Genomic DNA, 14926 nt, shown 5'->3' with positions numbered 1-14926 from the left:
ATTTTTCATTATCAACACCTGGAAAAACCTAATTAAGGAAATTCTGTCCTCAGAGATGTGAGGTAAATTGAACAACAGTTCCTATTCTCACATTCACTCGCAGCACAATGGTACAATAAAAAGACGTGATACGAATAATTAACTACATCCATCTCAAATAGTTTTGCACCCATTTTAATTATCTGCTTCCCTTGTGCAGACAGACATGCGCAGCCCGTGTACATTACTACATTCTGTGTGGAGAAACCCACCGCCACCTTCAGTTTCGCCAATTTCTCTCCCCCCTCCTCCCAAGAAGCCCCTGAAAACTGCAGGTGCTCAATAACCTTGTGAGTGCCGCCTCGCTGTATGAATGTGAGATAGCGCTGATGTGCGGGAGCGGGAGTATCTTTTCTTCATTCTTCCCATTCTTCAGACAGTACGCAGGTAGCGCGGAGAAGCTTCCCTAGTCGCGGGGGGATATCTGGCGGCCTGAATACAGTGACGGGACGTATCGGCTGGAATATCTTTTCTCATTAAGACACCGCGGCTGTCAGGATTCGAAGGCAACATTATATATTGCTGAGAAGTCCATTTAATCGATCTGGTTGAAATAGCGGGTCTCTGTATCTGGGCGCAGGGAGTTGCCGTTGGGCGAGCTGGCTGAGGATGGACGGTAGCAGCAGTAGGTGAGTAAACGAATCAAGGCTGCTTTTCGGTTGCAGTTACAGTACTAGAGCGTATGCTGCATTTAAAATGCGACGAGAAATAACACTGCGTAAACAATAAACAGACGGTTTTAGATTAAGTTAAAATAACCTAGTCTAATATAATGGGTTGCATCTGGGTGGGACAGCGCTTACGAAATACCGTTTCAGTTTCATTCGGAAGAACTCGGTCCATTGAAATGACAATGCCGTCTAATTCGCGCATTGTTTTTGTATTTCGTTGTTTACAATTTAATATTGCATTTAATCGAGGTTGCCTTTAGAGCCAAACAAGGGTGGTGTTGTGTGTATTAATTGTGGCACGACAGACACGATATCATTCTACTGCAATGTACCCAGAAAGCGGCTGCAGTCAGAGAATGGCGCAAAGATAGATTTTTGTGGGTCTGCGGGTGCTCGACTTAAAATCCCGAAACAATCACAGTTATTTTTTATTAATTATTGTGTCTTGATAGACATCTTTAGTGTCGTTACTGTAGCTAATATATACACAATATAATGATATTCAAATGCTATATTGCCCAAAATGGTATAATTCTAAGGGGCATTTAGCGTCACATCTCTCTTCGCAACGTAGCTGTCAGGCAGGTAATTTTCAAACAATGCATCTCTCTCCCTTTTTCTCTCTCTCTCTCTCTCTCTCTGTGTGTGTGTGTGTATGTGTGTGTTTGGGTACATGCGTGCGCTTGTACAGTATGTCTGTGGACTAATTGCTTTTTTTATTTTTCCTGTGTTGACAATGTGAAATTCCATGCCTAATGGTGCGATGGGAATTAGCAGAGTCTGTACACAGAATTCCAATTACATATTATACTTGCAAGCTGCGGTGAACTTTGATTTGTATCGTGTACAGCCGTGCATCGAAAACATGATGGGCGTATTTAATAGTTAGCCATCTTGAACAGAATCTCACTGAATGTCAAATTTTCTCCTCACGTAAAACACACATTGCTGCTTAATTATGTGATACCCTCAACAATTTATTTTCATGCAATTTGTATTCCCCATCTCTTACTATGATATCATTTTATATGTGACAGAAATATAGAAATAATATTTTCATCTACTGGACTGCTTCATGTAATTAATCATACCTGAGGTGTATCTATTATTTATTAAACATTCTGTAAATGTTGAAGAACAAGATATCTGATTGTACTCTATATTTTCTTCTTGGTACATTTCCTTACATATAGCCTGAAATATAATTATTTTGATTCAAAGGTGATTAGCCTATTCTTAGCCTATTTTGATTGTGGGAAGACACCATTACACATCCAAACAGCCTACCCCTTGAATTTATACTCTCTCTTTGAAGAAATAGTCTCTGAAGCAGTCTTTTGAAATTTCAACTCATTGAAACCTTTGTCCTTTACCTGTATTCACACCTGTACAGTGAAAATGCCTCCATGGTCCACCTTATTAACACATTTTAATATCATTTCCCTCCAGCCTCATTTTATGCAGGGCTGTGACCCATCTGTCCCTGACTTGAGATGATTACGGATGTTAACAAGTGTGACAGGGAGAAATAGAGATTTCATCATTCCATGTTATGCGCTAAGGTATTTTCTGTAAAGATATCGCATGTTATGGGGCAAGTTGTGGTTAGACCATACCATTTACACAATAGAGGAGGTAACACGAGTAAGTATTTACCTTCATTTCATGAAAAAGGGGTTACTGTCAGTCACTGTTATATGACTCCATTTAATTATAATAAATCCCCAAAAGTCAAACTGTTAGTTACAGCAGTGGTATACCTTTTCAGATCAACATTCAGTTTCTGCCATGATAAAGAAAAGTTAATGGGGGGGTATTCAGGCTCGCTTCCTTCCACTGAACCATACACAGGTATCATGAACCTCATCAACCAACAGGGTGTTTAAAATACACTATTCAACTAATATCCTAAATATAAAAAAGCAAGCTCAATGCTTTGATGTTTCCCTTTTCATCCCACATTAAGGAAAAACATATAGGGGATCATTTCTTTAATTTATGGCTAATTCATTATTTGTGTTTAATGTGTGAACATTATGAATTTATAATGTGTTAAATTAGTAAGCTAATAATGATGTAAAAATGGTTATGCTCATGGTCTTCATGATTCGACTGGATCATACATTCAGAGTATCAACATTGTGCTATAATTATTACTGTTATAATAATATACTGTTACATATAATCATATACTGACATGTATTATTAATGTTTTTCTATGAACACACATACCTACTACGAGTAAAACTTTAGAAGCTATAAAATAATAATATATGATCATCTTTAGACTATTTCAGTGCAAGAAAATTGAAGACTTGTATATTTTTCTTCTCAAGTTCAAATCTCTTTTTTACAGTACACATCAAGGTCACAAGGTGGCAATTGCCTCTAACATTTACAAGAAGATGCTTTATATTATGGCTACTTCTCAGCTATTAGCCTACATGAGTATAAAAACACAACATAATTTGCATAGTGCTTTCCCTGTAGGAGATGTTGTTTGACTGTAATTAACCTCTGAAAATATCTCAAAGAATGTAGCTACCTAGCTATAAATATACCTATAAAGCAGGTTAGTGAATTTGCCTCATCACAGTGTGGGTCTAAATAATTCCTTGTCACCTCTCTCTTGGGGAGGCAGCTGTACCATAGGCACATGTAATAGCTAGCTTGCTTGCTAGCTACTGTTACAGTATTATGCCATGTCAGAAGAAAGTTAACTTTCACAATTTTATTGATAGTTGTATCAAATGTGATACAATGCAGATGTGATGAAAACTGAGTTTTCTATGTGTATTTTTATTGCACATAGCCTGTCTAATAACATACAATGTGGTTGTTACTCACTGTTTCCACTATGGTGCATAATTTATTCAGCCTTTCTGTGCTTGGAGAGGAAACAGCCCCAAGTCAAGTGTCAAGCCAGAGTATGTGTATCTAGGAAAATAATGAGACACACCCTCATTTTGGGCAAAGTCCACCCCAAAAGTGCATAAGAAACGTAAGTGTCCCATGTATGAATTTGCTTATTGATAACAGAGGTGTGCAGCACTGCAGAAGCACTTGAGCAGGGTTTACTTACAGGTATTGCAAGTCTGAATTGATCAATTCATAGTGCAAGTTAATAAATGTATTTTGTATTTTAAATTTGTATCTCTGGCTAATGAAGCACCTAGCAGATCAAAAACTCTACCTCCTTGAGTATTACAACAGAAATGAGTCTTACATTTAATGCTTTCAGTTGGTAGATGCTGTTATCTAGAGTAACTTACAAGAGGTGCATTCAATGGGATTAGGCAATTAGCTACACAGATGCTGAATCATTAGTGACATCCTTGAAAGGTTTTGCCATTGTGGGAAATATTATCAAAAGGGGAGTAAGTGTGATCATAGGAAGCACTGCTGTAAACCTTTACTGCCAATTTCCAGCTGCCAGGTTTGTGTCAACACCACACATTTACCACTGAGCTTATGCTGCTGTAAAAACCTGAAGTGTCATCAGGCAGTATCTTCTATTCTTAAATCGTCATCTATTTTACAGCTACTAGGTCAGCTACAGGGGTCGGAGTTAAGAGAGCCCAGGTGTAGCCTGAAGAGTTGGGGTTTTCACTCTGTGCCAGCAATTGTGCTGTTTATACAGTTATGGAGAGTTCATCCACCACTCTGGGAAAGGGGTAAAGAAGGGACATTCGTAAGAGTGCATCTTCCAGGAGGGAATATTGGCTGCCCAGAGGTAGTGGAGTGAAGTGGTCTGTCAAGAGAGCAGAGTCTAATGGGAGATTGTAAATATGGTGGTGCAATTTTGGTCACTGCTTGGTAGGGTAGAACTACAGTTTTGAATTTTACCTGCCATAACAGGCAGCCGGTGTAGAGAGATGAATAGACATGTGACATGGTAGTATTTTGGATGCCTGTAGATCAGTCCGACAGCTGCATTCTGAACAATGCTGCTGTTTGAGAGGCCTGATGGTACTTGCAGGGAGGCCAGCCAGAAGAGAGCTGCAATAGTGCAGTCTTGACAGCACAGTGTCTTAAACCATTAGTTATGCTGAGTCAGTGGTAAGAAATGGGAAATTTTTCAGATGTTTCAAAGTAGGAAGTTGGTCTGCAGCGTCATGTCACTAGTTCTACATTGTCTGTGAAAGACAGGTTAGTTCCAGCATCACCCCCGAGGTTCTGCCCACTCTGGGATAATGACACAGACATGTCATAAAGGGTGAAGCAGAGGCTTTGTATTGGTGACAACTTAGTTGGCATGAAGAGATGTTCGGACTTGGAGAGATTGAACTTGAGATGTCTGCAGCTCATCCAAATGGATACATCATTGAGGCATGCCTTGATGCGTATGTTTGTTGGTGGGCAGAAATGACAGATAGAGTTGTGTATTGTCTGATTAACCATTTTGAGAGATGCTTTGGGAGGAAATGACTGATTCCAAAGATTTTGTGTATAAAAACAAGAGGAAGGGACCAAAAATGGATCCTGCAGCGACTCCTGTGATGAGGCTGGAAAGTAGTACAACAATTTAAAATGGATATTGAATTCACAAAGAAAGATCAGAGGGGTGCCATCTATTGGGATAAGGCAGAGGAAGAAGTCTAACTAATCAAGAATGCTTCCAAGAGCCCCTAATGGACTATAGAAGAGTATGATGTACAATTGGTGGGGATTAGTCTTCCCAAAAAGATGCAGCTGTTAAATTCATTCCATCACTTGCACAAATGTTGAAGACCACCATGGGCATTTTGAAAACTGAATCAAAATGAATGTGAACAAGTAAGGTGCCTTTGTAGTGCACACAGTGGCAATTATCATGGAGGCACAGAGAAATAATTAGTGTAAATCAAATTATTATTTTGTGCTTGAATTTAGTTAAGTGCATTGTGTGCACCACGGTATTGTAGCACACACAGCAAGAGAAGTTTCCACAGTGACATTCAAATATGTTTTGTTCTGTGTTTGAAGACTTTAGGTAAGAACTAAATAGAACAAAAGAGAAAGTAGTAGAATATATAAAAAAAAAACATTTAAAACATAAAACTGCATTTTATCCAGTTAGAGCCACACTTCGAAGAATCCATCCCTTATAAAAATCGAAGAGAGGTGATTTCTTATAGGTGAAATGCACTATATCATGTGAAAAGCACATGCCTTTTTAAGGATATTGTATGAATTGGTATTTAAAATATTATTCATCTGCAGTGGAATTGCCAGTAAAACCCAGATGTTTCACATTATGCAATCATAATGTGCTGCAGACAGATTAAACACAATACAGCTGTACTACCTCTTTCTGACACTGACGCTTAATGCACTTGCACTGTCATTGCTTTAGGCACAGGAGATTCAGCACATCTATACTGTCTTTTCATAAAGTGCAGGAGTTCCAGTATGTCTGTACTGTCTCTTCATTAGTCTCAGTAAAGGTGCACTGTCTGTCCCTGAGGCTGGTAAGGCTGCACTGTCTCTTCCTGAGGACCAGAACACTCAGTATTGTAACTGTACAGCTTCTCTCTTCAGCCTCAGAGATGCAGTACGTCTGAAGTATCTCTCTGAGGCTGAACACTTTGTGCCTGCTGATGGAGTGTCAGTGCTGTAACACAAGAAATGGCAATCAATTTTGTCAATGTAGCTTTTTATACTAAAATATTCAAAGGTCAAATTACACTTTGAAAATGTGAATGCATCTCGAACATTTGGATTTATTGTGCTTTTATTGGTTGTTGCCAATAGTTTGTTGCCAATTTACTCTTCAAGCCTACTATTTTTACACTTGTTCAATTCGATATTATTTATCATTATTCTCTCCTTGAACAGGATTTGTCTGGTTAATTTACCAATGTTGCAGATGCAAATGGCATGTTTTATACATTTGCAGGGTATATTCTGGACAAGCTGGCATTTTCAGGATAGTGCCCGAGAGGAGAATGTATTAGGGTGGTACCAGTAATGTCATGGGAACTAGTGCATGTTATATTGTGTTATTTCTATCTTGAAAATGTCCTTTAAAGTGTCAGTAAATGAACATCATTAGCTTGCATCCTGGAAGGCTAAAAGGAGCCACAGAGCGGAGCATTGGCTTCCCTCTTGTAAATGGCAGCCTCCACCACGTATAACGGCATGTCAGCTGTGACAGATTGTGCGTATATATAATCTTGCTGCTAGATCTAGAATGTTCTGTGCTGTATTAATCTGAACATTTGTTAAAGGATAAAGCACAGTCTTGGGCATACATGCATGTCACCATGGATTGGGGAGGGTGGGGGGAAATATATATGCATATTACAGTAGATAAGGAGGTGCTTCACATATACATGGATGTCACAGTGCATTTGGGTGGTGGATATAACTATACATGCATGTTACTATTATGGCTGTTATATGTAAATATTTCCATGTTCATTAGCCTTCTGCCTGCTTAATGGCTGAAACACAACAGGGCTGGGCTTTGTTTACTTGATTGGGGAACCTCCTGGGAAGGTATCCCAGCCTTCTGGGAAATATGTAACTATTATACAAATATCCAGGGCCCAAAATTCATTATGGTGATATGAAAATGTCCTTCTGACTTGCCAAACTCTTTTCTTCCCCAATGACAGGCTAACACTTCCTTTTTTGGACATACATCCTATTTTGTTATTGTCTTTTTGGATCAAAGCAGGAAATTTGTCAAATAATTTTAGGGAGCTAAGGAGGCTAGATAAGGCAAGAGAAGCTCATATTATTTTGCTTCTGTGTATTGTTTTGTATAATTAATTATATAACTTGTGTAAGAGTATTCTCTACTCAGCTGTGCCAGCAGTCTAGTTCACTAAGTTTGCAACCTAAATTTGTTAGTGTTCCAATTTTTTGAAAAAAAAAAAAAAAATTATCACCTCATGATAGCTAGCTAGGTGTTTAGTCAATGGATTATGGGTCTGATACTGATGATACGCCTGCACAAAATGGAGGTTAGGCATGACAGAAATATGTTTTCCAATTTCTAACCCCTGACTAATTTTGGGTCCTGGATATTCATGTCAGCGCTACATATTTGCCTGCAGACTGGGTTGTGGAAAGCCAAGTTGTGTCTGTAAGTTATGTTGATAGCGTAGTAGGGGGCACACTTTCCCTTAAGTAGTAAACTAATGACCCGGTGTGGTGATAGGGACACTGTGCGTTATGAGAATTAAAATGTTGATTCTACTTGTGGTCATTATAGATTCCTTTGTGCAGAGAGTGGGGTACTCCCTGGTGTTCTGACTGAAGTTCCAAACTAGCTGTCACAGTCTGACCACCTGAAACTGAAACATATCAGACAAGCAATTGCATCTGTAATCAGTGCTGTGTAATATCGATCATGTCCAATTATGTTTCTATAAATCATTATCAAAATAAATCTTAAAATATTTCTCAACTGTAAGTTGAGGCTGGTGTTCTTCAATACATTTTAATGAGTCTTCAGTAGGCCTCATAATGATGAAGCAGGAGCAAGAATGAAATAATCTCATGGAATAACTGATTTTTGACCTGTCTTTAGCACCTTGGAGTTTATTTTGTCTTCAGTTAATACAGACTATATATAGTATATAGTCACAATGAGAGGCTTACATAACTAATCAAACACTGCATTTTTCATAGGAATCTCTCAAAGCAGAGAGAGAGAGCATAACTTATATATCAGGGAGTGTGTGCATGGTGGAATGTTATAAATAGAGAACACCAAGGACGGACAAAGCTCTAAGGAATATCTTTGATTATAAACTGCTGTTGAAAGTGATTAAACAGCACTAATGAACTTTTATCCAGTAGTTTGTCTAATGTTGGCCTAAACAAACTATACACTACAAACTATAGCCCATGTCACTTCAATTCTACAATCCCATCTTTAAAGAAATATTTAAATAAGGTCTTTACACATTAGAGCTCAATAATCCATCAAAACTAGTTATTACAAGATGCCAGTGCTTCCATTTCCTCTGTCTCCTGCTCAGTACATAGAGAAAACAGCAAGGGCAAAGATCAATAACTGATGCTGCGCAGCTTTTAAACATTGATATTTATTTCAAAGCAGATTGATGGAGTTTGAATTTACTGCAGCTGAAATAAATGTATTATGTTGCCACTCCTGGACACAGAAGGTGGTTGGTGCCCTTGTTTACATCAAAAACCATCTGATTCTTCTGGAGTTGAAGACAATGGGCAATGAAAGACAATGATTTTTTTTTTTTTATTATTTGTAGTGTACGTATGATCAATCCCACCAACATTCCAAATTAGCAAAGCTTTCGGTTAAGTGACCTTCATCAGTGCGATTCTCTTTCATATATAGTTACATGCTGAAACCCTAGCTGATGATGCTGCTGGTCAACCTGCAGACACCATGGAAGGTTGTGTACAACTACATATGTGGACTTGCTCAGTGATGGAACACATTATTGATGTGCTAAAAGGCCAGTGATTGTGTTTGAACTCCGCAGAGAATGGGTGCAAGATCACGTTGGCCTGCTGTGTTCTCCACAATATGGCAGTGAAACATGGCATGCCTTCACCATCAGATGAATGGTAACAAGAGGACCCTGTGCCCAAATCGCTCAAATAAATATATTAAAATCGTTGAATCTTACACCTGCATTCATATTTGGCGACAGCATATACAATAAATATTGGTAGTGATGATTAGTATTCTGTCATAGTAGAGCTTTTTGTATAGCTCAAGAATATTGACAACAAATGCTAATGAGCAAGATACAATAATAGCCCATGCCGTCATATGTACACTCCTTTGTTCTCATGGTGAAAGGGCAGTGGATACGCAACTGTCTCCAAAGTGCAACATTGTGTCAGAATCAAAGCCTATGTCAAGTTGAAGAATATACAGTGTGTTTAGAAAAAAAGACATGTTGCTGCTGGCATAAACTGTAAAACAACAATGATGGAAAATGCAAAGTGAAGAGAGGGGGATCCTCTGTCTGAATCTCAGATTGTGTGAAAACCTACACAAGCCAACTTCTCTTTTCAAAGCTACCCTCCTCTGTGAAGCATTTGTTTTCCTTTCTCTGCAGTGCAGTGATACATTGTTGCAAAAGAGCAGGGAGCATGTGCTTTACTTAAAAGTGTAACATTGTATTAGACTTGAAGCAGAATCAAAGTAGAGGAAAATATTAGACAAAATACTTGTTCTGCCACGTTATCTGTAAGACATCGAATTATCGGAAACTCAAAGTAAAAAGATGGAGTCTTCACGATCCCCTCTCTCTTTATAAGCCTTTTCACAATCTCTCTCTCTATAGACTATGACTCAATGATAGCATGTGCTAATATATATATAGACTATAATTCAATTATAGCTCTATGGATGAAAAATATCTAACACCAATTGGTAGCAGCAGATAGGGTGTGGTTTCTAGGAAACGGCACGTGCTTGTGACATCCCCCTGTTATAGACCTTGGTGGGACTAGCAGCACTCCTACTGGGAGTGCTGAAATGCACTGCTAATCAAATCTGTTCGCAGGTGAATTTTGTGAAGATAGATTAGGCCGTTTTGTTTGATATAGCAGAACTGTATTTTTGTTTAATGGTTGTATGGTTTTATATGCAAGAAAACTGCAATGTACCTCTGAGTGGTATGTTCCAGTTTGGGGGTGGCCTGTATATGAGGGTAAAGATGCCTTTTTCAGGGCTCATGAGAGAGTGTTGGAGTCAGATACCTGAGCTCATTTCATGTGAGCTAAGTGTTTTTTGTTGCTGTTATCATCAGTGTTAGTGTAGTTTTACACACTATGTGTCATTTTGTATATACTTCATTTTTGTAAATACTGTTCTTTTGCCTCCACTGTGTATATATTCACATTTACACCTCCACCACGCTCGCTGTAAACGAACACCAGCCTTGCACTGTATGTTGGCCATGTTTATTTCCCTGCAGCCTCCCTCGGCCATGTGTGTCCCATTATGTCTTTACAGTGGTCTTATTTATGAAATCAAAAGATGGAAAATATCAATTTGTGTACGGCTACTCTGAAAATAAGCTCTGTGCACCTCTGCACCACGTCTTGTGCAGCTATCTTTCAGCTGCACGCTGCCTCAGGTCTCCACAGTTAGCTGGCTGCCTCTGTAACACTCACTCAGGGGGCAGGCATGCAGTCAAACGCTGTGATTTTTTGAGAACCAGTTGTGTAATAAAGGAAAATGGGAAGTGGCCACAACCTCCCCATTGGTAGATGCTTTTCCCCAATCCAAATCATTCAAATAATATAAAAAAAACACAGGATCAAGCTTTAGGAACATCTTAGTCATTCACATAACTCATCACTGCCAGCTTAAGCAAGGCATTCCGGGCAGGGAGTTTCTTCCTGTAAAAATGATGAACCTATTGACTATTATTGTTTCAGCATATGTGATGGGAATGTTAGGGTGTATTGTGGCAGGACAATTAATTGAAAGGTCCATCTCCGGATTCCCATGACTATTAGTGTATGGCAAGAATAATAGCTTGTTTACAGCTTAAAGGCCACAGTAATGTTTTCTTATGAAAGATTTGGACTTCAGTAAGTTTCATTGTTTAAGCTATATGTAGAATTTGAGAAACATACACTGCAACCTTTGTTTGCCTTCACAAGACAACATTGTATGTGGTTCCTTTTTGGTTCCTCTTAAAAACCATTTTAATGGAGTACATTCTGTTATGTGGATATGTTATTTTCAAATATATCAATGGAAAATGCACAATATCACTGGACCGTAGGTTACAGCCTGTTTAGAATATGAAGAGAAATTACATAAAAAACAATCGTTCTTTTTACCTGATGTGCAAGTTTTGGTTTTACCTGCTAATCTGAGAATGGCACAGATGAAGATCTGAAGGTCAGACAGAACAAATGTTCCTGTAAATGACAATACTCCACTATGGAGACTGCAGCCTGAGGACAGTGATGTATGAGTCTCTACTGAGATATATTCATATGGAGAAATGTATTTTCTGGAAACTTGCATCTTTCCTTTCCCAAGAGCTAATGCTGTTAGACTGTCATGTTAGTGACCCCCATGTTTGACCCCTAACACTGAGGTAGAGGTCTCCCCTCCCCATGAGCAGTGAAAGTATAAAACCTTAATTAAGCACAAATTTCAGGATTTATTTGTGCTACATAGTGATGGTGTCAATGTTGAAGGGCAACATGAAAAATCAAACTAAATGTCCATTTATTTCTGATATTACCATGTCTCCTTTACAACGTGCTGTACTGATTCAGCACTGTTCACATGTGGTTCAGGAAGATGGGAGGTGAAACTGATAAGATCAGTAGATGTAATGAGGGAACTGAAACTACAAACACTGATATAGTGAGATACACCCCTCTGTGAGAAAAGGGTGAGAGGGTAATGATAAGAACAAAGCTGTACTAGCTTTAGAGCTATTTAGACTGTCTTCTGAAGGAGGTGTGTCCTGTCATAGCCTTAAGTCCCATCTAACATGGTCTTGATACCTGTATATCACATCTGGAGCCATTGATGGTTTGTCAGTGAATGGACATGTTTATGTAATTGGCCCTCTTTCTGCCTTGTGTTTTTACAGGTAACAGGATGGTCGCAGGGGAGGTGAGAGGCCACAGCTACCTTGTGGCATGCTGGCAGCCCATCCTGATCTTGATGCTTGGCACTGTGCTGTCAGGCTCTGCCACAGGCTGTCCGTCCCGCTGTGAGTGTAGTGCCCAGGAGCGCTCCGTTGTATGCCACCGCAGGAAGCTGCTGGCTATCCCCGAAGGCATTCCCAGTGAGACCCGAATTCTGGACCTTAGCAAGAACCGCCTGAAAACCATCAACCCGGAGGAGTTCACAAGCTACCCTCACCTGGAGGAGCTCCAACTGAATGAGAACATCATCTCCGCTATTGAACCTGGGGCCTTCAACAGCCTCGATGGCCTACGGACTTTGGGGCTGCGCAACAACAACCTGAAGCTCATTCAGCTGGGTGTGTTCACAGGCCTCAGCAACCTGACCAAGCTGGACATCAGTGAGAACAAGATAGTCATCCTGCTGGACTACATGTTCCAGGACCTGTACAACCTGAGAAGCTTGGAGGTGGGGGACAATGACCTGGTCTTCATCTCCCCGCGAGCCTTTCATGGTCTCAGCAGCCTGGAGCAGCTCACCTTGGAGAAGTGCAACCTGACCTCTGTGCCCACAGAGGCTTTCAGTCACCTCCACAGCCTCATTTCACTCCGGCTGCGTCACCTCAACATCAACATCATCAGGGATTTGTCCTTCAAGAGGCTGTATCGTCTCAGAGTCCTGGAGATTGACAACTGGCAAATTCTGGATACTATGACCCCAAACTGCCTCTATGGACTCAACCTCACATCCCTGACGGTCACTTCCTGCAACCTTACTGGCATTCCTTATGCAGCCCTCCGGCACTTGGTGTACCTGCGCTTCCTGAATCTGTCATTCAATCCTATTCAGATTGTTGAGGGAAACAAGCTGCATGACCTCCTGAGGCTGCAAGAGTTCCACCTGGTGGGAGGTAAGCTGACCACCATAGAGCCGTACTCCTTCCGAGGTCTCAACTACCTTCGGATACTCAACGTGTCCAGTAACTCCTTGAGTACTTTGGAGGAGTCTGCCTTTCACTCTGTGGGCAACCTGGAGACCCTGGCGCTGCATGACAACCCCCTAGCTTGTGACTGCCGCTTGCTCTGGGTCTTCCGCCGCCGCTGGAGACTGAATTTCAACAAGCAGCAGCCGACCTGTGCCTCACCAGAGGCTGTGCAAGGTAAAGAGTTCAAGGAATTCCCTGATGTTCTCCAGCCAAACTACTTCGTCTGTCGCAAGTCCAGGATCCTGAACCGCAAGGCCCAGCAGGTGTTTGTGGATGAAGGGACAACGGTCCAGTTTACGTGCCAGGCAGATGGTGATCCAGCTCCTGTGGTCATGTGGCTGTCCCCTCGGAAGCAATTCATCACCACAAAAACTGTTGGGCGAATGTCCGTATTTCCTGATGGCACCCTCGAAGTGCGGTATGCCCAAATCCAGGACAACGGCACATACACGTGCATTGCCAGCAATGCAGGGGGCAATGACACAGCACTGGCTCACTTACACATACACAGTTTCTCTCCTGACTGGCCCCACCAGCCCAACAAAACCTTTGCCTTTATCTCCAATCAACCCAGTGACCACAATTCTAACAGCACCCAAGCCACGGTTCCTTTCCCATTCGACATTAAGACTCTGATCATAGCCACCACCATGGGCTTTATCTCATTCCTTGGCGTTGTCCTGTTTTGTCTTGTCCTGCTTTTCCTCTGGAGCAGAGGCAAAGGCAACACAAAGCACAACATTGAAATTGAGTATGTGCCCCGTAAGTCTGATGCTGGCATGAGCAGCAGTGCAGCAGATGCCCCTCGTAAGATCAACATGAGGATGATCTGACCGTCTCTAGGGACCGTCTTTCCTGAGGCAGAGTGGACAGTGAGAGACCAATTCAAAACAGATGGCACACCACTCCCACAACAAATTAACAACAAATGAGTAGGGAGTCCCTCTCTAACAAACCCCAGGATCTTGGGCCATTGTGATAGACTGTACTGTTTATTCCTGAGCTGACAGATGGGGAGGAGATTTTCTTTTCTCGCCTAAAATGATGAATTATGAAAGGAAAAAGAAAGAAAGACATTGTAAAGCACTTTTTTTCCCAAGACTAATTTCTGCTTAGTTGGCTATGCAGGCAGGGATGGATTATAAGGTTCAGTTTCTTGTGTAATTATATGATAGACAGTTGATGAAAAGAAAGTCAAACATTAAAAGACAGAGACATCAGCTAGAATTCAGAAAGCAAATAATCTTTTTCCTTTGCTGTCCTTTTACTTGTTTGTTTTTTTAATAATATCTCTTAAGAAATTGGGAGCACTCTTTATGTTTTATGGGAAGGAAGCTAAGTACATGGTGGAGTTATGGGTTGGTGAGCATATTAATATCATCACTGTATTATATATAATAATTCTAAACATGTTCATATTGCAATAAACAAAATAATGTTAAACACATCATATTGTCATTGACATTAAAGTATAATTCATTAAAGTCATTTGATTCATTCATCTTTAAAAATTAAAAAAAATTAAGTTTTGACAATCATTAGCATTACAGAGACCATTATTGTAATGTGAAAATGTTTTCATATCCAATTTAAGCTTCAAAGTCTGCACTTTATTTTCATTTTTCAGCCAAAGTGAAT

General features: G+C 40.3%; 1 protein-coding gene across 2 annotated transcripts; it reads left to right on the top strand.

The window, feature by feature from the left end:
* The first annotated feature begins 236 nt into the window (after nucleotides 1-236).
* On the top strand, nucleotides 237-14676 carry LOC118787962 (leucine-rich repeat and immunoglobulin-like domain-containing nogo receptor-interacting protein 1). 2 transcript variants are annotated; one of them, XM_036543750.1, is made up of 2 exons: nucleotides 237-329; nucleotides 12266-14676. In XM_036543750.1, exon 2 carries the CDS (start codon nucleotides 12274-12276, stop codon nucleotides 14119-14121), a length of 1848 nt encoding a protein of 615 aa, XP_036399643.1. In that variant the 5' UTR covers nucleotides 237-329; nucleotides 12266-12273; the 3' UTR covers nucleotides 14122-14676. The 2 variants fall into 2 exon arrangements, with proteins under 2 accessions (XP_036399643.1, XP_036399642.1); XM_036543749.1 differs by having other exon boundaries at nucleotides 237-668.
* Nucleotides 14677-14926: the final 250 nt, after the last annotated feature.

Source organism: Megalops cyprinoides, chromosome 13 (assembly GCF_013368585.1).
Source record: "Megalops cyprinoides isolate fMegCyp1 chromosome 13, fMegCyp1.pri, whole genome shotgun sequence".
NCBI classification, from domain to species: domain Eukaryota; kingdom Metazoa; phylum Chordata; class Actinopteri; order Elopiformes; family Megalopidae; genus Megalops; species Megalops cyprinoides.
The sequence above is the reverse complement of the archived record's forward strand: the minus strand, read 5'-3'. Positions and strand labels throughout refer to the sequence as shown.